This window comes from Carettochelys insculpta, chromosome 6 (genome assembly GCF_033958435.1).
Source record: "Carettochelys insculpta isolate YL-2023 chromosome 6, ASM3395843v1, whole genome shotgun sequence".
Classification (NCBI taxonomy): Eukaryota; Metazoa; Chordata; order Testudines; family Carettochelyidae; genus Carettochelys; species Carettochelys insculpta.
This window is the reverse complement of record NC_134142.1, coordinates 29,108,705-29,130,566: the sequence shown is the minus strand read 5'-3', so window position 1 is coordinate 29,130,566 and position 21,862 is coordinate 29,108,705. Positions and strand designations below refer to the sequence as shown.

Genomic DNA, 21,862 nt, shown 5'->3' with positions numbered 1-21,862 from the left:
CTAATGTCGATTGGACCATGGGGCCAATTTCTCCTCTCACTTACAAAGTAGTGCTACGTTCACATAAGAGTGGCAAATCTGGTACTTAGCAAGTACAAACAAAAAGACCGACCAAGTAGTTCAAATGGGCAGGATTAACATCTGTAATTGATTGCTCGTGTCTATAGCAGATGTTTCTATTTTCCAGACATTGGGAACTTGATACACAGTTTTCCAAGGTAATAAATGCTAGTAAGGTCAAAATCTAGAAACACATAGCTTCACATACCAGAGGGATTAAACTAATCTGAACCAAGGTATCAGGACTAAAACCAAGGGCTACTTCAGAAAAGTAAATCACAAGCATTTAGCCACCAATTTTTGATTTAGTGAAATCTACCAAAAATAAAAGTACAATTTATAGATTAAAAATGTAGCCCTACTAAATATATATTTACCCCCTTCCACACTGTACCTTCCGTTTGAAGATCTGAAGGTACTTTAAAAACATTAATGAAAGCCACACAAAAATCCTGCGAGGTAAACGAGTTTACACTGGTCTCTCACCCGTGTAGAGTCCCATAAGGACTACATGCCAGTATGGTAAATTAGACCAGTTTTCTCAACTAGCAGTACGTGTGCCCTTGGTAGTACATGAAGGTCTTCCAGGGAGGTACATGAACTCATCTAGGTATTTGTCTAATATTACAACAGGCTACAACAGAAAAAATTATAAAATCAGTACAACCTGAGAGTTCATTCAGACAATGACTTTCTACTGCTTTATATGGATTTTGCTGAAATGTAAGTACAATATTTCTGTTCCAATTCATTTATCTGATAATAAAATGGTAGAGAGTCAGCAAGTTTTCACGAGTAGTTTTCTGTGATATTTTTGCATGGTTTTGTAAGTAAGTAGTTTTTAAATGAGGTGTAACTTGGTGGCATGCAAAACAAATCTGACTCCTGAAAGGGGTACAGTAATCTGGAACAATTGAATGGCGCTTGTTTCAAGACCTGAGATTACCTTAGGACCACGTTTCTCAACTGGTGGTATGTCTACCCTTAGGGGTACATGAGAGATGGCTGGGGGTACTTAACATTTTTTAAAGGGTACTTTATAAAGAAAGGTTGAGAAACACTGAATTAGACCACAGGTGACCAACCCAAAGATGAGGGAACTGTACTGATGTGACCCTCTCCCCTTCTCTGCTGTGCGAGGGAGAATCTTGCCTATCACACGTTCGCAAAGGCACCTTCCCAAAGATAATTCCATACCATGTACACATTTTTCACCCTTATATACATACCAGAGTTTGCCCAGAAAGGACCTCCAGCAAAGCCATCAAGATTTTCCCATCTTGAATATCAACAAACAAATCTTTCACTTCCAGAGGAGGATTGCACTGTGAGGAAAAGAAGCAGAGTTAGTGGGACAGTCCTAGATCATCAGCCAAGAGCAGCACTTGGCAAAACATCATTTTTCAAAGAAATACGTGGCACTTTACAAAGCTTCTCCTTCTTTATTATTTGCATTACTGTAGCACTGATCGTTTTGCCGTAACAGAAATGCATTCTGTTTTTCCTCTAAGATCTTCATGATGGCCTTGTCATTTTCATCAAACCAGGCTTGGTGAACTCTCTTTTTCAGTCCTTGTGTTGACTTGGCTGACTCCATCACCAGGATTTTGAACTGGCCCCACTTTTGTGTTGGATCTCCAGTCAGAGGTCCATGGGATGTCAGCACTTCATCAAGGCAGGCTGTGAATATCTCACGATGACCGGTATATTGCAGCTTCCCAATGTTGAAGGAGGGTCTGACAACCTTGAGCTTCTTGTGGTGCAGTGATGTGATGTGCAGCATAAGGGCTGGTCTAACGAGTAACCTGCTCCAGGATCTGCTGCTCTCCCTGCTTCAATCTTTATTGAAGGAACAGAGTTAAAAACAGTGGAGGAGTTCAAGCACCTTGGCAGTGTGATAGCCAATGATGACTCCCTTGACAAAGAAATCAATGCCAGAATCTGCCAGGCCAGCCAGGCGCTAGGATGTCTGAGAGCGCAAGATTTGAAATCATCACAATATCCGACAGTCCACTAAACTGAAAGTGTACAAGGTTGTAGTCCTGATCAGTCTCCTGTATGGCTGTGAAACCTGGACCTTGCACAGAAAACATATAAAACTGCTGGAGCTCTTCCACACACGCAGCCTGAGGTCAATACTGCACATTCGATGGCAGGGCAGAGTTATGAACGTGGAAGTCCTGGATAGAGCAGGAACCATGAGCATCGAAGCCATGATTCTGAAAGCCCAGCTTCACTGGACAGGGCACGTCATACAAATGGAGGAGTTGAGAATCCCTAAGCAACTCCTCTATAGTAAACTTTCCCACGGCAAAAGGAATCAAGGTGGGCCTCACAAGAGACATAAAGACTGCGTGAAAGCCAACATTGCTCATGCTGGTTTAAAACCAGATCAGTTAGAGCAGTATCCAAAAGACCGAACAGGCAGGCACACTCTCATACGACACGTGCATGACAACTTTGAAGAGCAGCAACGCGTACGCCTCATTGATGCTCGTGAGAAGAAGAAAGCAACAGCAGCGGCCGCACCAACAGAGCCAGGACATTTCCCTTGCCCCCCACTGTGAACGCTCATTCTGTTCAAAGCTTGGACTCTTCAGCCACATGCGAGTCCACAACCGATGAGCCTGTGCAAGCTCAAGACGTCATTGTCGGACACGATGGAGTACCTACTAAAATTGTAGCATTAGGAGGCTTTTTACAGAAGGCATGTTGAGAAGTCTTCTATTCCCATCCCCTGCACTTAAGGCCAGACCAAGTCTCATCCTGTGCCATTGAGAGCCACAGCGGGCCCTGGGGCAAGGTCAGCAGGAGGTGGGGGGGCTGGCTCTCCATTGTGAATAGGACAGGCCAATGGCAGAAAGGCATTCAGGCCTTAACACCATTGGACCACAACAGTGGGCCACGCCACCACTCCAAATCTCACACAGCCAAAGCTGTGCTACCGCAGCTGTTCAAAAGGTGCCCAGAGCTCCAGCTGCCACTGATGCTACTTTAGCAGTAGGGGTGGATGGAGCTCCATGACCCTTTGAAAGGCTGGGCCTGGGCCTTAGGGGCAACCATCCCCTTTGGCCCCCTTCTCCACCAGGTCAGCAGGCCTGATGTTGTCTCCATCATCCCTGACAGGTGTCTGTCCAACTTGCTCTTAAAAATCTCCAGTGGTGGAGATTCCACAACCTCCCTAAGCAATTTATTTCAGTGTTTAACCACCTTGACAGTTACAAAGTTCTTCCTCATGTCCAAATTAAACCTCCCTTGCTGCAATCTAAGCTCATTGCTTCTTGTCCTATTATCAGAGGCTAAAGTAAATAATCTTCCTACCTCCCCCTTGTAAGATCGTTTTAGGTACTTGAAAGCTCCTATCATGTCCCTTTCTCAATCCTCTCTTTTCCAAACTAAAACAACCCAATTCTTTCACACTTCTCTCATAGGTCATGTTTTCTAGACCTTTTATCATTTTTATTGCTCTCCTTTGGACCTTCTCCAGTTTCTCCACATTTTTCCTGAAATGTGGTGTCTAGAACTGGACACAATACTCCAGTTGAGTCCTAATCAGTGCAGATTACAGTGAAAGACCTATTTCATGGGTCTTGCATATAGCACTCTTGTTAACACATCCCAGAATGATACCTGCTTTTTATGCAACCATGTCACACTGTTGAATCATATTTAGCTTGTGGTCTACTATGACCCCCAGATCCCTTTCTGCAGTACTCCTTCCTAGACAGTCATTTCCTATTTCACACGTGTGAAAATGATTGTTCCTTTGTAAGGGGAGTGCTTTTCATTTGTCTTTGTTGAATTTCATCCTGTTTACCTCTGACCATTTCTCCAGTTTCTCCAGATCTTTCTGAACCATATTCCTATCCCCCAAAGCACATGCAACACCTCCCAGCTTGGTTTGGTCTGCAGATTTATAACTATGATATGTTTCCATCCACTCTGGGGACAACTCTGAAGTTATCCCTCCACTTCTCAGCCAACACTCTTATCAGCATCTGTGGAAGTTTTGCCCAAGAAAGGACTGAGCTAAAACTGAGGCCAGATTTTGATCTCATTATGCCACTATGTTGAGCAATATAATTATTTCAGATTTACATCAGTGTAACAGACCAAACTTTAGTCATATAGACTTCTGTAAGTTTTGATAGGCTCTGGGACAGATTCTGATCTCTTTCTGGTATAAGAGACAGCAGTGCTGTTTCTCCTGCTTTACGGTGGGATAAGGAGGATTACTGACCAGGCCAATGACAGTGTTAGATTGCTTACACTGTAAAGTTTCCCTTGGTACCCTTGTACTTCCCAGCAGACTGAATATATTTAAAATGCCATGGCAACTTCATACATAGCAGTTCTCATTTTCCTGCAAAGCCTTCTGAAGGGAACCATTTCTTCCACCCACAGATATGTCTCATGATTTGTACATTGTGAGGCACACAGCCAAATCTGCTCAGTCCTCAGAAGTCAGTCACAGCTGCAGAAATTACTCTCTGTTTGGATATCAGTTCCTCATCCATCCCTAACGAGCCACTTCTTTGGTTGGACAGCATACTACTGTTTGATTAAGCACAGCTTCTGGCACTTAGGAACTGGGTCTTTTTGTGAACTGTCTTCCCCCCATGGAGCCAAAAACCACCATTCAGAGCTACTCGAGGGCCTGAGAAAGATATTAGGTTCTATAGCAATAATCCACTTCGAACCAAAAACTTCTTTTATAAAACTTTAAATGCAAGGAGGGTTGAAACCTGCAATGTGCTGAAGCATCTACAACTCCTCCACTAAAGGGGCTGTGAGCCACCAGTTTCTCCCAAAACTGGGCCCACACTCAGATGACCCCATGGTGGCAAAACATTTAACTGGCTTCAAGACTGAGTTTGCTAAGCTTATGGAGCAGATTGTATACCGAGACCACCTGTGATGGCATGTAGCTGATTTATAACAGATAGCAGCAAATATCTTCAATGTAACAGAACACAGGGAGGGCTCTGAGTTGCTACAGATAATTCTTTCCCAGGTAACTTGCTGGTATGACTTGCCCACATGCTGAGGGTCGAACTGAGGGGTTGGAAAGGAATTTTTCCCCAGTTCAGACTGACAGAGAGACCGTTGGGGGATTTTGCCTTCCTGGGCAGCATTGGGCATTGGTCACTTGCAGGTTTATACTAATGTAAATAATGGGTTTGCTGTAACTTGAAGTCTTCAAGCCATGATTTGGGGACTTCAGTAACTCAGCCAGAGGTTAGGCGTCTGGAGTGGTAGGGTGAGGTTTTGCAACCTGCAATGTGCAGGCCAGACAGGAAGATCATGATGGTCTCTTCTGAGCTTAAAGTCTATGAATCAGCACTGTGAAAAATAAGACACACCAAGTCATGGAAGATCCTTGAAATCAATTTTTCTTAACTGAAAGGCAAACCAATAAAATACCCATCTTTAGTATCCCCAGTTTCAGGAAATCTTTCCATCATCATCAATAGCAGACAGGGGTTGCTGTCAAAGAGCATTTTGCTTTGTTGCAGGAGAAGAGGGGAAAAAAACCTTGTAAGTAATCCAGAGAAAACACTCTTCATGCCCATAACACTCCTAAGACTTCATGTGCTTGGCATGGCAGAATTAACTGCACCCTGCAGCCTTTTCATGATCTAATTCCTTTTGTAAATTAAAAAACTTTCTCAGAAGCCAGATGCTCTGCAAGCATTTCTGACAACCTTCAACTGCAGTTAGTTTAAAATCCTACAGCCTAATTCACAAAGGAATTACACATTTTCTTTTATAAGAGATTGTTCCCAAAGATCTCACAGTCAAGCAACACTACTAATCTTATTCTGTGTTTCCAATGAGATTTATGAAGATCCTTTCATTTATTCCGTAACAGTCACTGTGAAACTTGTTTGTGAAGCTACAGACTAACATGGCTACCCCCTAAGAAATAATATAGTGACTTATCTGAAAGCTCTTTATAAATCACATACCTATACCACCACTTACATGCAGGCAACTCTCTCAGTAAGTGTGGCAGCTACACCAAAAATGGCACAAAAATACAACACCCTGCAACACAACCCTGCACTTCCTGAAGCTCAGCCATTGACTCCAAATGGAAAAGGATTAATCCCTGCAGATAGCAGACTCTTCAGGTCAGAGACCTAGTTGTGTGTCCTGTGTTGCCCTGAGCACATTGTTGCCACATCAGGAATAATAAATTTGTTTTCTTCAATTTTCTCACACTGAGTAGCACTTACTCATCGGAGTAGCCTGATTCTCAGTTTGACTACTCAAGAAAGTATTATTCCATGTGAGTAGGAGCTGCAGAGTCAGATCCACAGTGCAGTGGCATGATTGGAGGTGGGAGAGAAGGGTGAGAGAAGACATAAATGAGCTGGAGACAAAGTGCTAATTATGAAAAACACCACAGGGTCTTTAATATCAACAGAGTGCAAAAAAGACCTCACTTTTAAGGTCTCAATTTACCAACCCACAAACAGTAAAATGCAAGGAACTTAAATTAACAACCTGAGATCAAGGACTGAGCTGTGTTCCAAGGAATGCATGTATATTAAACCTGACATTTTGAACCTTGATTTGCTAATCCAATTTGAAAAGGACACAGTCAAATTCCTGTTATGTACTTCCCAGTGTGATGCCCAGAGCAACCCAACCACATGCATTTGTTTCCCTGTTTTTCTTTAGGTTTAAAAGGACAAAAAAATCTCCCATGCAGAAATTTCTGTGCACCTTAACACTAAGAATTAATTACGTTTAATTACCTAATGACCATCCCACAGCAGTAAAAAAGTGCCTTTCACCCACACATGCCTTCTGCCTTTTCCACCAAATAAAGAAGCATTTCAACTTCACTCTTATTTTCTTTTAAAATCAGAATGATGCTGAATTTCTCCCATTTTTAATGATAATTTTAAAAGACACCTTTTTGTGTAAAGAAAAACAAAAAAGAGGTATCAGTACTCAGCCACCTCAGCTACCTCCCTCCTTCCTCTCCCCTCACCCCCTAGCCCCCAGCTAATTCCATGGTTGGGGCTGCAGAGGTGCCAGTACTCAGTACCAGCAAGTACTGGCACAAAAAAGCACTGCCTTTAAAACTCTTTTCTCATTGTGATGTTCTTAGATACATACAGCCAATGCCCCCTTTTCCCCCACATCACAGACATGTGATTTTATTTTTAATTCTTTTGTTGGCAACCATTTTTCTCTTCTGGAGAATCATTCTTTTCAAGGCTCCAGTACAATATAGCCTAAGGAGCCAGTCCAGAAGAAGGAATATAGTGTAATAATGCCTACATTTTATATAGGAATTTTACCCTAAGACTCTTTGCAGTAATGGCATATAAATATAAGAGCAGAAGGCACATGAAATCAAGAAATAGGTCTGGGTAAGGAAGAAGTTACAGCAGACAGATGTGTGTACATATATCTTACCACACAGGTATTTATGGAAGAGATATGAGATGTTTTTATTTTTTTATAATGAACAAAACTATTTGTTGGTCTTACCTTCTCCAAATGTAGATTCATCCACCTGGTAAATGTTCTCTTCTGCACATTTTCCCTTTCCACTACAAAAAAAAAGTAGATGAGTTATTTTTCAGAAAAAAGAAAAATTCACAGCAGTTACAAATACATAAAAAAAGAATCAAATCATGTATAATAAAGAAGTTGCATGGCCAGTGAATCACACAAAATAGTGAGTCAGGAGAGCTTGGATTCCTGGCTCTCACATGGGGAATGTCTACACAGTGAGCTGGTGGAGTAATTCCCAGGTCATGGAAGCACCTCTGTGCTAGCTCTGATACAGCCGGCATGCTAACAATATCAGAGAGGTAGCTGAGTTACTCTGCATCTTCAGAAACAACAAGAAGTCCTGTGGGACCTTATAGACTAACAGATATTTTGGAGCATAAGCTTTTGTGGGCAAATACCCTCTTTATCAGATGCACATAGATCCAAAATGGTAACATCATAAGTGGAAAAGCTACTCAGCATGAATCCTATGGACTCAGCTTGTGACCCTCAACAAACTACTTACACCTACATTTTTAATCACATGGGTGCACAAACTAGCAGCTGATTCATAAAGATAAACCCTTCTGTGTGCAAAGAGCTCCATTCAAGTTAATAGGGCTCTGTACAAGCACGGTTCCACTCACATATATCATCTTGTAGCATTATTAGAACTCTAACATGCTAAGGGAGCGTATACTTCCAAGGGTTTGCATGCACCATCTGAAAACAGAACTAAATCTCCGTTTGCCACCATCTTCCCCTCGATAAAAAGTGTAACAATAATTATATTTAGACCTACAGGTGCAAAACACTATGCCTATTATGATGATATATTTTTCCATCACTGCAATAAGATGTTTGCCTGCTGCTGGAAGTACAGTGTCAGCCTAGAAGAGGTGCAATGAATATAATAAGGTCTCTAGGTGCTTTATGTGAGTGAAAAGTGGGAGTTGTGGACATGGTCCCCACATGGGAATGCTACAGTTTCTCTCCATTTTAAAATTTTCATTCCTGAAATTACATGAAAGTCTAGTCATTGCTACCTCAGTTATGACTCAATTGATTTAAAAATAAAAATACATGCCACTACTACCAACAATGAACTTTTGGTTGTAGTGAATTAAAAGGGTAGAATGAAGCCTTTACCCCTTTAAAGGTGTTTAGAGGCAAGCTTCTGTTACAGATTTACTTTTGTATGAGTTTATTATCTGATATTGGGATGCTGAATCCTGCATTCAGTGAGAGATGTTCTTGATTAACCAACAGTGCTTTCCATTTCTAAATACCAGAATCCTGAATTATCCAGCTTATTACCTATACATATTTAAAATCTAAATTAACATGAACTAAATGTATTTCAGTAAGGATAAAAGTAAATTTTACAGGCTAAATTTAGCAGAAAAAGATAAAGGGCCTTATCTTCAGCTAGAGTATATCAGCATAACACCACTGATGTCAGCTGAGTTATACTAATTTACACCAGCCATGGATTTGGCCAAAATTAACACTAGCAGTAGCAGCACTTAAGAGTCTGACCAACGAACCAGGCCTCCAAATGATGGTTCTTGCCTCCAGAGGCTTATTATTTAAGTATAAAACACAAGATAACAGCTGGGGATTGTAAAGAAACAATACAAGACTGGTCACCATGATGGGCTATGTGTCTCATAAAAAGTTTGATTCACACATCTTTTAGGGAAGTATTCCCATCTGGATTCATGTTATTGGATAAGTCTTTCTTCTTTCTAACCTCTGAGCTACTGTATTTTGCATCAACATGCCAGTTCCCCTCAAAGAAGTCATTGTTTGTATTGTGATAGCAACTCTACCATGAAGCCTCTGGGGTTCCATGCCAGTCCCAATCCTGGATGAAGGAGGAGGGATGATAAGTTGGCTACCAAAAGAAAATTAAAACTATGGATCAAATAGAAGAGGCAGACCCCACAGAGAATGGGTAGATGAGAGAGTAGATTCGCATGGAGCTAGTCTACAGAAACTAAGACACTCCGCACAGGACAGGGAAAGATAGAAGGAAAGAGTGAGGGAAGCATCAAACACCAATGGCCACTGAGCCCATGGTTGTTGTTGTTGTTGTTGTTCTTGTTGTTGTCATTGATGATGGTGGTGGTGATGACGATGATTATGATGATAGTATCAGACCAGTTAAGACTAGTGTCCCATTGTGAGGTGCTGGATACTTACTTAGACAGTCACAGTCCTCACCACAAAAACGCTACGTCTACACTAGCCGGCTACTTCGAAGTAGCCGGCACAACATCGAAATAGCATGCGTCGCGTCTACACGCGCTGTGTGCTATTTCGACGTTCAAATCGAAGTTAAGCGGCGAGATGTTGAATTCGCTATTCCCGTCAGAAGATGGGAATAGCGTCCTACTTCGACATTCAATGTCGAAGTAGGGTGTGTGTAGATGATCCGCGTCCCGCTACTTCGAAATAGCGGGGTCCTCCATGGTGGCAATCAGCTGAGGGGTTGAGACGCCCTGTCCAGCCCCTGCGGGGCTCTATGATCTCTGCACTCCGCGGCTCTTAAAGCTGCAGGGACCCGGAAACCCCGTAGCAGGAAGCTGGCAGCGTGCGTGCAGCAGCCCTGCCACAAGGTCTCTGCACAGCCAGATGAACACCATCATGGCAGCCAGCCAGCCACCCGAGCGTCCCCAGAGCTCCCCCTCCAGGCCATCCCAGGGATGCCAGGCCTCCAGCCGGTGGGGTAGGAAGCGGGGCCCCTCCTGGACTGACCCTGAACTCCGAGACCTGCTGGGGCTCTGGGGGGAGGAGGAGGTGCTGCACGTCATGGGGAGCAAGTGGCGGAACGTGGAGGCGTTCACCCGGCTGGCCGAGGGCCTGGCTGCCCGGGGTCATCTTGCCCGCACTCCTGACCATGTCAGGAGTAAAGTCAAGGAGTTGCGGCAGGGTTACACCCAGGCCCGGGACTCAGCCAGCCGGTCTGGGGCTGCCCCTGCCGCTTGCCCCTATTATTGGTAGCTCAGGGCTATCCTGGGCCCCCAGAGCACCTCCTCCTCCCCAGCCACCCTTGACACCACGGCCGATGAGCCCCACCCAGCCTCGGAGACAGGGTCAGGTCCAGAGGCCAGCCCTGCCCCCACATGGCTAGAGCCGGGACCCTCCACCTCAGCCACTGAGTGGTCCAGTGAGAAGGGGGAGCTGGTGCTGGACGTCCCATCCCGCAGCTCCAGATGGGTGTCCGCTGCCTGGCGATCTCCGGAGCCTGGCACTACACCGTCAGGTACATACCCCACAGGGCACAGACCCCCTGAGCATGGGGCAGGGGCACCACTTGACTGGGGGCCCCACACATCCCCACAACACCCCAGCCTGACATGGCCCGGGCAATCTACAGCACAGGGATGGTGCCACAGCCACCAGTGCCCAGCAGCACCTCCACCCATGGACAGTGCCATGCCCCACCCCTGGTGGGAGGGGAGAGGGGCGGACCACTGGAGGGGGCCACCCACAGGATCACTGCACACACCAATGGGGGATGCATGGGGGGGACACAGGCCCTTGGGGGGGTGGGGGGCCGGGCCATGGGTCAAGGCTGGGTACTCACGGCCTCCCTTTCCCCCTATTTCTGCAGCTGCACCATCCGTGGTCCCCGACAGCCCTCCCAGACCACCGGAGCACCACCTCCTGGGGTCATCTCCTGCCCCAGTATGGGCCCACCCCCACTGAGGACACCGCCGCACCACCACCACCTATAACCCGGAGGTGGCTGCAGCCCTCCGGCACCAGGTGGACCTCATGGAGCGGAGGCTCCAATTCGAGGAGTGGGAAGCCGCCTGGAGCCGGGAGGCCTGGAGGGAATTCATGGCCACATTCAACCGGGTGGCCAATACGTTTGAGGAGCTGGTGGTCCGTCTTCCTCCCCCAAGTGTTGTCTGTGCTGCCCTCCTCGCCGCCCCGCCTGCTGCTGTCCCACCTGCTGCCCCACCCATCAGCTCCTCAGAGCAAGAGCCACCCGGGGCCAAGGACCCACCTCAGCCACACCTCCCTGTGCTCCCGGCCCCCAGCCGGCCTTGGTGGGGACCCCGGCCCCCAGCCAGCCTCGCCGGGGACCCTGGCTGACAGGGGAACCGGCCAGCCGAATGCGGCGGGGCTCGCGCCCGTCCACCCCAGCCCCAGAATGATGGGCCGATGTGGCGTGCCCACATCTCCCCCTTGTACATAGTTGTCCCCACCCCTGTATATAGTTATTTATAGTTGACCCCCCTGTAATAGTTTTTAGAGATGTCCCCCAATTGCATAGTTATTATTTTCATTGAATCTGTTTTATTTTCGCTAATATTATTTATATGCCAAAAAGAGGCGACAATTTTGTTCTTGTAAAAATAATGATAGTTTTATTTTTCCAAAAACCTGTGTCCCGCGTGCTTTTGATGAGGGTGAGGTGTGGGTGCTGGGGCGGGGTGCAGGGATGGCTGGGGCGTCACTCACTGGGCCCTCTGGTCAAAAGTACTCCCTTAGGGCCTCCTGGACCTGGACCCCATCCCGGTGGGCCTGGCGGCTCGGGGAGGCGGCTGGCTGGGGGTAGCCTGTTGTGGCCTCCTGTGCCCCGTCCTGCACAAAGGCCTCCCCCTTGCTTTCCACCAGGTTGTGGAGTGTACAGCAGGCCCCCACAACCTGGAGGATGTTTGGGAGGCCCAGGTCTAGGCGTGTCAGGAGGCAATGCCAGCGGCCTTTCAGGCACCTGAAGGCTCACTCGACCGCTTGTCAGGCATGGTTAAGTCGGGCGTAGTAGCGCTCCTGGCTATCAGAGAGGTGGCCTGTATAGGGCTGCATAAGCCAGGGCTGGAGGGGGTATGCCGCATCCCCCACAAGGCAGAGGGGTATGGTGGTGGTATCCCTCAGAGCGATCTCCCTCTGGGGGATGTAGGTCCCCGCCTGCAGTCGGTGGCATAGTCCTGAATTCCAGAAAATGTGGGCATCACGGGTAGAACCGGGCCAGCCCACATAGATGTCCTGGAAGTGGCCACAGCTGTCAACCATGGCCTGCAGGACCACAGAGTGGTAGCCCTTCCTGTTGATGTAGCGGCCACCTCTGTGGTCTGGGGCATGGATGGGGATGTGGGTCCCATCAAGGGCTCCAAAGCAGTTGGGGAATCCCATGGTGGTGAATCCCTTGACGGTCATGTCCAGGTCCCCAACTCAGATGACCCTCTTCAGCAGCAGGGCATTGAGTGCACGCACCACCTGTGGGGAGGGAACATGGGTGCCTGTGAGGGTTTGCAGAGTGTGACCCCCTCACCCAGGCCCCCCTCCTCAGCCCCCCTCACCCAGGCCCCCCTCCCCAGCAGGGGGTTCAGCCCCAGGCCTCCTTACCTCCATGAGGACAGCCCCGACTGTGGCCTTTCCCACTCCAAACTGCTGTCCCACGGAGCGGTAGCTGTCTGGAGTGGCCAGCTTCCAGACAGCTATTGCGACCCTTTTCTCGACGGGGAGGGCGCGCCACATCCGGGTGTCATGGTGCCTGAGTGCGGGGGTGAGCCACTGGCAGAGCTCCATGAAGGTCTGCTGGCTCATGCAGAAGTTCCACGGCCACTGGTCATCATTCCATTCCCCCATAACCAGGTGCTCCTACCACTCGGTGCTGGAGGGGTAGCTCCAGAGTTGGCAGGGCACCCAGCGGGGGAGGGTGAGGAGGGCCTGATGGTCGGGGACGTCTCCTGGTGCTCCTGGGGAGGGCTCTCATTCCAGAAGCTGCTGGGCGGCTGCCTGGGCAGCATCTAGAAGGGTGCCTGCTCCATGGGAGGTGGCTTGTAGGGCTTCCAGCTGCTGCCGGACATCCATGTCTGCGGGCTCGAGGTCTGCGAGGCTTGTATCACCAACGCAGGGCTGCTCGTGCGGTGCAGGCCGAGTGTGTCTGGGAGGGGCCCTTTAAGGGAGCGGCTTGCAGCTGCCTCAAAAGGGCTAGTGTGCTCTGTGACCCACTCCGCGGGCTTTCCTGGCCCCTTATTTCGAAAGAGGGGGCTTGTGTGTGTGGACGCTCCGCGTTTCCTTCCAGGGAGGCTCTTTTCGATGTTCTCCGGGGCTACTTTGATGTTGAACGTCAAAGTTGCCAGCCCTGGAGGACGTGTAGACGATAATCGTCGAAGTAGCCTATTTTGAAGTTCTTTCTTCGAAATAGGCTACTTCGACGTTGTGTCCTAGTGTAGACGTAGCCAAAGAGTTTACAATCTAACATAAAAGGACTCAGCAAATGGCACATTTCCATATTGAACCAAAGGGACAACATAAAAATCTCACACTTTTGCTTGATTTCTACTCACCTACTATTATAAAAATAATTCTTAAATTTCATTTAACTGACAGAAATTAAAGAGGAAATATTTTCATTTCAGGCACACTGTTATTCTCAAGTGGTTCTCAGCTTTCATTTAAAGTACGGAAATTTGACAACTTGCTGACAAAATACCATATTAAACTAGTTAAACACTGTGTTTCAACTTACTTGAGGAGCAAATCACGAATTTATTTATACCACTTTGTTTCTGTAGCAATAAGGAAATAATAGCTAACCGACCTCATGGGTAATCATGACCTATGGAAATCTGAATTGTTTTTATTGGTCATCTTAATTATGGGTTAAGCAGTAGCTTCCATAAATCATATTTTAATACTGTGCTTTTTGATCATTTTAATTAAAAGGTCAATCATCTCTTATGACATATACAATTTTTATTGTTATAGATAGGAAGAGAACTTTCAGTGTGAATTGTATCTGTCACTGTCAGCCATTCAAACCTTTTAAACTAGCTTATTTCTGTAAAACCTGATTTTATGTAGGACTACATAAAAAATTCATTACCCTTTCAGTCTTTAGAAATTACAAAAAATGCCAAATTAATGATTGCTATTGGATTTTGTCCTCAACAATATTTCAGAAAATATGTGCACAGATTTTAAGCAGATCTTTACACATGAAACTGCAAGGTCACATTTATGATTTTAAAATATTAATAAAGAGTCTTATTATACTGTAAAGCAGGGGTAGTCCACAGGTGGACCATGGGCCAACTCTGGACTGCCAGATGCTTTTGAACACATTGAAATATCTTTTTATTTACTATTATACTTTTATTATTGTTCTTCTATTTTCTCTGAACTTTTAATAGCACCCGGATGAAGAATTTGGATCTTGACAAAAAATAATTTATTACCCCTATAGTAAAGTGTGGGCAATGGCCCATCCTTCCAGAGCCTCCTACCTTTTGACAACCAGCCAAGCATCAGAAACAGCATTTCTATATGGTCAGGGAAATGTGTTGACTGTACTACAGAGTGAGGGATGTGTATTGTTCGATTTAGAAAAGGGCTGGAGATATTAAGAGACTAGATTAGTGTTCTTTAATTCTAGTTAAGAAGAAAGTACTCTCAGAACAGTGTTGTGGAATTTGTGCTTCAGATGACATCAGGGAGTCCAGAAGCATACAAAAGTTGGGAAAAGTGGGATGGGAGAAAAGAATTTAACATTTTCTTACTCAGAAGAAGTTTTATTTAGGTCAGTTTCTATTTTATGCCAAACAATTTAGGCATCCCTATTCCTAAGGTAAATAAAAGATATTATGCAGGCAGAATGTTACAAATAGGGACCCACAAAAGTGAGGGTGCAGTATGGCTTATCCCTAATTTAGCTATATCCTGTGACAACTTGCACCTACACACACAGGTGTGCGCACACCACGGACAATCCAACTTGCATATGGATGATTTCTATATTTATGCCTGTGCATGCTTTTGCACACAATCATATGAAAATTCAGGGCATGCTTTCTACAACAAATAATCACGGGGCACAGAACTGCTGTGAGGAAGACGACCCTGAACGAGACACCTAATTGCCTATGTGGTATTTGAGTGCTAGAGCATAGCGGTAATTGGATGGGAAAAGAATTGGATTGGGAAAATAGCTAATGTAGTCCATATGCTGATTTGCAGAATTAATGGAGGAAAGTTCCACTCAGGTATTTACTGACATGTGCCTTGAGTGTTTTTCTCCTCTAGTTTTGTGGACCTCCCAGTTTTGATGTAGCCTTCCCTCTGTATGAGCCTTCTTCATTTGTGAGCGTTGGAGTGACTCTATAAACTTTATACAGTTTCCATAAATCAAATGGAACCTTTTTTTCCTTTACACTTTCCATTGCACAAAGGCACAGAAAATCAGTCAAGACTACGATTTGTGCCCCGATATATACAGTCTACTGATATTGTGCTGGGTTTACTGGGCAACTAGAGAGCAATAACAGCATTATAAAAAAAATAATTACACACGCCATATGGCCAGCCTGCACACAAATCGAGTGCAAATGCTGGAAAGGAAGAATGCCTGCTGTGAGGGCTGGATTTAGGTATATAATGTTAGCTGGCAATAAAGTTATAGCATTCAGGGGTTGGTGTAACACTTGAGTTTCGAGGGGTCAAGCTCAGCTTTGACCTTATCAAAAAAGACAAACAAAAATTCAAGATGTGAAACTTTGCCTCATAAGGCAGTGGTTGCTGTTTTTAGAAAGGCAGATTTTGAATCCTTTCTCAAGCAAGATTGCCATTCACCTCAATGGGAGAGGTGCCCAAGTGAGTACTGATAGACTAGTTCTGTTCCTTAATACCATACCGCAGCAAACATTTGGTACAAATGTTATTTGCAATAACTGAAGGAAGGAAGGAAAGTCCCTAGAGACCACAGAGAAACAGTGGAGTTATTGCAACTTTGGGAATTTCTCTCTGGCCTACAGCTGCATCCTAGAGAATGGCAGGAATTGGATCAGAGATATTAAGTGCTTGTTAATTATAAGAAAAAGGTTATACTGCCTGCTACTCACAGCCAGAAAACACATGCTACTATGGTGATGTCTGTTAAACAGATGGCAAAAGGAAGATTGCAAACTAAACTGCATTCTGGGGTTTAAATCTGGATTCCTACTAGAACCAGTCAATGCAATTTTTCTGGTTCCCCTTGTCTGCTAATGACACTGGCCCTATCTCCATCTTCTCTGCAAGGATTTCAGCCTTTAATCTTTTCCTGCACTGATATTTAAGGCCACTACTTTCTCCTCTTCCAAATCCCTCTTCAAGATTCATCTCCGCTGTGATGTCTACAAGAAATTAGCATGCTAATGGTGACCACACTGTTGTAAGTGGAGACAGCTGTTTTGATTTGTTTTTAAAGTCCTCCTTCTTCTGTTAACAACCCTTTGATACATGGTATAAATTGGTTGAGCACATTGACAAATTATGAAAAGGAGAAATACTGGATCTTCAGATTTCAGAGCTAAAATCTTTTAGATGTAATTTTAAAGAAATCACATTCTTCTACAAGACTAATTACATGCCCAAATTATAAATTAGGAAGACCATAGGGCCAAATGAAAAAAATCACTAAGAACAGAACTGATGGCACCAAGCAGCCATCAGATTACAACTTTTGACAATGGCGGAACTGCGTTGTAGCTAAACCAGTAAGCTTGGGGTATGTCTACATTACTACAATAAGTGGACCGAAGGTATGCAACTCCATCTATGTAAAGAACTCTCTTCTCTTCAGGAGCAGAGTATTCGGTCAACTGGAGAACATTCTGCAGCTGATTTGGCAGGTTTTCACTAGACTTGCTAAATTGACCGCTGCTGGATCATTCTCAGAGCATCTATCCCTTCTGTAGCATAGATGTGGCCCCAGGGGTGAAAGGATCCCATTATCAGACTCCTGAACCAGCCCACTTCCCACAAGCTCTGCTAACGTGTATTTTTATTTATTTTAAGGAAGTGTTCTGTCTCACTTGGGAAATAAAATTACCAACACAATGCAAATGGCAGACCTAGTGAAAAGCTTTGGTTTTTTTTTTTTGTTTGTATGAACATAGGCTACCCTACACAGTAAAGCCTGCTTAAGGGAGCTGTGAGAATTTTCCTTCAGCTTCTGTGTTATAATGGATTTAAGGTGGAGCTGTAACATTGTTTTAATATGTTCTAGTTACATGTATCTTATTTGCTTTGTTTTTGTTTTAATTTTTAAATGACGGCATGACGACCATGGATTGACATCATTTCACGATCTGGTCTTGATTATTAAAGACCCTGATAGCATATTACGTTAAAATATGAACCCTCCAGTCAGGTGATATAGTCAGGGATGGAGAGATGGGGTGATAATAATTAAAACACAAACCAGCAAAACTGAATCCCACTCACACTCTGTAGTTATTTCTTTGAAATACTTCCCTTTCCTGGATTTTGTAAAGTCTGAGAGAGAACTTCCTGATCATGAAGCAAACCAAAGGACAAAGAACTGGCTTGAGTAAACTTACCCTGAGCAGAGCCCTCGGGACACCGAACACCTCTCTTGCTACATCCACTGAAGTTCTACTCAAGGGCTTGTCATTGGAACACATGAGGACCAGGACTGATATCTGAAGTGGCATGTAAAAAGTATATGTATGGGGGGAATTTTATCCTAATCTGGGAGCAACAGCCTTGGTGAGGGAGTGCTTAAAGTGCATCCATCAGAGACACGGGAATTACTTTTTTAAACGGGCCCCGCCTGCAATCCCTGGCAACTCCCCTCTTCTGCCATCCTGCCACTTATACATACACTTTAAGCACTGACTAGGATTCTCATTCATTTAGGTAGTTGTCATGGGCACAGTTTGGGGGAGCAAGTGGAAAATCTGATTTCCTCCCCCAGTCCCATTGGGTTGACAAGAGCCTCCCCCCAGAAAGCTTCAAACTATGCCTATGCAGTCATGCAGTCATGTTTTACTTGACTCTTTATAGAACAAAAATGCATGTGCAAGAAGATTAGAGTGGAAAGGATCAGTGGAAGAAGTCTTTCAGGAAGGATTTAAGGGAGGAGAGAAGGAGGGAACATAGCAGAAGATTGATGAAAATGCTAGAAGGCCAAATTAAAGAAGTTACAAAGGCAAATGTGGGACAAGATGATGAATGGAGTGATGAAGAAAGGTTGAATGATGTGAAGGTAAAGCATTGACTCGGCCTAGGAGAATTACATTTATTTGCACTTTTGAGCCAATCACATTTGAACTCAGAGCTGTGAATGCAGGCTATTGCACTAACACATTATGTTCTAGGGTTGCCAGCTCTGACTGAAACTATTCTGGAAGATTTTTTTCTCCACTATGACATGTCATTTTCTTAAAATATGCCTGTAGTAGCAACCAGGGAAACACTGATTCCAGAAGACTCCTGGCTAACCCAGGAGGGATGGGAACTTTCCTGCATGCTCTACCCCGGATTACAGCCCTGTTATATAGTAACAGAGAGGTAGCCCTGTTACTCTGTACTCCAACAAAACGAAACAGCAGAAATGTAGCACTTTAAAGACTAACAAAATGATTTATTCGGTCATGGAATAAATCATTTTGTTAGTCTTTAAAGTGCTACATTTTTGCTGCGTCATATACAGTCTTTAGAACTGCTGTAAACAGCTAAGTCATGTGACAGTACATAAAAATTCTCCTTTGCAATCTGCATGGTGGAGTCCAACTCTAACATTCTGCCTGCCTTCAATGAGTAGCTCTCCCACTGACATGAACAGGAGCTCCATATACAGTATACAGGAGTGCAGATCTAAGTAGCGGAGCCAAAACCCTCGATGAGAATTTTATTCAAACTCCCCACAACATTCATCTGTATAAGTTTCAGAACTGTTCTTGTGTGTGTGTCCTTGAGAACTCTCAACGGCCAAAAGTATTAAAATCAATTTTCTTTTAAAAATACAGCTACGCTAAGAACTTTCTGTGTACCAGATTGCAGCTTGATGTGATTTGGAGAACACAAAATATTAAATCCTTAAAATACGGATTTATAAAGGTAACATTAACTTTGGTATATAAATTTAGAAATCAATCTCAAGTTACCCACTCTGAAATAGCACCCACTGAACTTCCAGGTGATGTCGTTAAATTAATTGTTTGTTGAAAATGACCCACTTACTGGGCTACTTATTAAACTTCTGTGGCAGGTGTTGAAAGTTTGAGGCACTTTTGATTCAAGGAAAGCCGAAGAAATTTGTAACACTCAGGCTGGTATTGCTATGCCACAGAGTACAGAGCAGAGTACAGAGTACAGCCATCCAGAGGTCTCACACAGCTCTAGAAGATTCCATGCTGTACTATATTTTTAGACTGATTTCAGTTTTTGTTTAGGACCAAAACTGCAAATCAGTAATCAAATAGTCCTTTCAGATGTTGAAGGATGAATCAGAGATTCTCAGACAATTTTATGCAACATTTTTTAAATCTTAAATAAGTCTGAAGCTCATGTTCTTCTAACTCCTATGAAATACCACCACATGTTCCTTTGGAGGACAAAGCTCAACTCTCCTACTCCAGTATCCCCCTGGAATTTTCTGCCTATTCAAAGATATGGGGCAGATCTTCCTCTCATTTACTCTAGGGTAGATCAGAAGTAATTCAAAAGAAACCAATGGAACTGTGTCCATCTATCTGAACATACAATAAGGCCTATGATGTACATTCACTAGGGAGAAACTTCTTATCTTCAATTTCTGATAGTTTATACAGTGCACTGCACCAAGCTCAGCCTAAACATTTTTATTCTCCTACCCCATGAAGCAATAGCTTCACTTCACTTCCTCTGCTGTTCACACTTCTATGCCTCCTAGCATGGACATACAATACCAGAATACTAAGCCACTATCTGCTCCCCATTCAAACTCACTTAAATTCACTTTCAGTGCCAGGAGCTTAAGTTAAAAAAACGTTTTCAAAGAAACACTGCCCTCTCAATCAAGCCTGACATTGGTGGGTGTTTGAAACTCAGTTCCTAATAGCAAACCACAATTTAAGAAGGGATAAAAGGAAGGAATGAAAAAAGTGACATTTCCCTTGACAGTAAAAGACAATTGATAGTTACTCTGCACACATATATTGGACACAGTTCTTATCTTAGCAAAACTGATGACATTATCTTTGTCTAGTTCCATTTTTATATATAGTATAAATGCACACTATAAATTCAAAAATATAAGAGAGAACACGTGTGACATGTATGTATCTTGTTTAAAATAAACAAAGCTACACAACAGCAGTCAGCAGTGAAGATCAGATGCTAGTACAAAGCCCAGATTTAACAGTAGAATTTGTCTGACCTCATTTACCTAGAGTAGTAGCTTTAAGACACAATGGCAAGGTCTATGGGATGATTGCCAAAGAGACATAAAACATAGCTAGGTGATTTCCTTTTGTATGTAGGGATCCTGTGCTCAAGAAACTGCAGTTGTCTTTTATGACTATATGATAAGTCAGGCAAAGAAGAGTACCGACAGAAGAGTGATGAGTTACTTCTGAGCCTGTTGAACATGCTACAGCAAAGAAGGGTCCTGTGGCACCTTATAGACTAACAGAAAAGTTTTGAGCATGAGCTTTCATGAGCACAGATTCACTTCATCAGATGCTGGTCTTGGAAATCTGCAGGGCCAGGTATAAATAAGCCAGAGCAAGGGTGGGGATAACAAGGTTAGCTCAGTCAGGAAGTGGATCTCCTGTGTGGACTGTTCCAGGCTGAGGTTGATGTTGGGGTGAAAGTTGTTGAAGTCCCAGTGGAATTCCTCCAGAGTCTCCATCAGATATCAGAAATGGCAATATACAAAAACCCATAGGAGAGCACTTCAATCTCCCAGGCCACACAGTAGCAGACTTAAAAGTAGCTATCCTACAGCAAAGAAATTTCAGGACCAGACTCCAAAGAGAAATTTCTGAGCTACAATTCATCTGCAAATTCCACGCCCTCAGCTCAGGCTTAAACAAAGACTGCGAATGGCTGGCTAAATACAAAAGCAGCTTTCCCTCCCTTGGTGTTCACACCTCCAGATCAACTGCTGATAGTAAGCCTCATCCTTGCTGACTGAGCTAACCTTGTTATCCCCACCCTTGCTCTGGCTTATTTATACCTGGCCCTGCAGATTTCCAAGACCAGCATCTGATGAAGTGAGTCTGTGCTCACGAAAGCTCATGCTCAAAACTTTTCTGTTAGTCTATAAGGTGCCACAGGACCCTTCGTTGCTGTTACAGATCCAGACTAACATGGCTACCCCTCCAATACTTGAACATGCTACAGTTACCCTGTCAGAGCTATTTTTCACTATAGAAGACAGCACAGTAGAAATGGAACTGCATCACCCCATTGATACTTAAAGCACCTGAAAGATTTATGGCACAACTTTGAAATGCAACATCCCACCACTAGAAGAAAGGAACAGACATGAAAGAAGCAA

The 21,862-nt window shown here is 44.4% G+C and overlaps 1 protein-coding gene across 3 annotated transcripts in view; it reads right to left on the bottom strand.

The window, feature by feature from the left end:
• The window catches only part of CLMN (calmin), a 106,392-nt gene that overhangs the window by 20,855 nt on the left and 63,675 nt on the right, over nt 1–21,862 (bottom strand). For all 3 annotated transcript variants that reach the window (XM_074998729.1, XM_074998728.1, XM_074998727.1), the window contains 2 exons: nt 7,570–7,631; nt 1,290–1,385 (listed from right to left, as the gene is read on the bottom strand). In XM_074998729.1, coding sequence (XP_074854830.1) covers nt 1,290–1,385; nt 7,570–7,590 — 117 coding nt within the window. In that variant the 5' untranslated portion in view covers nt 7,591–7,631. The remainder of the gene's footprint in view (nt 1–1,289; nt 1,386–7,569; nt 7,632–21,862) is intronic.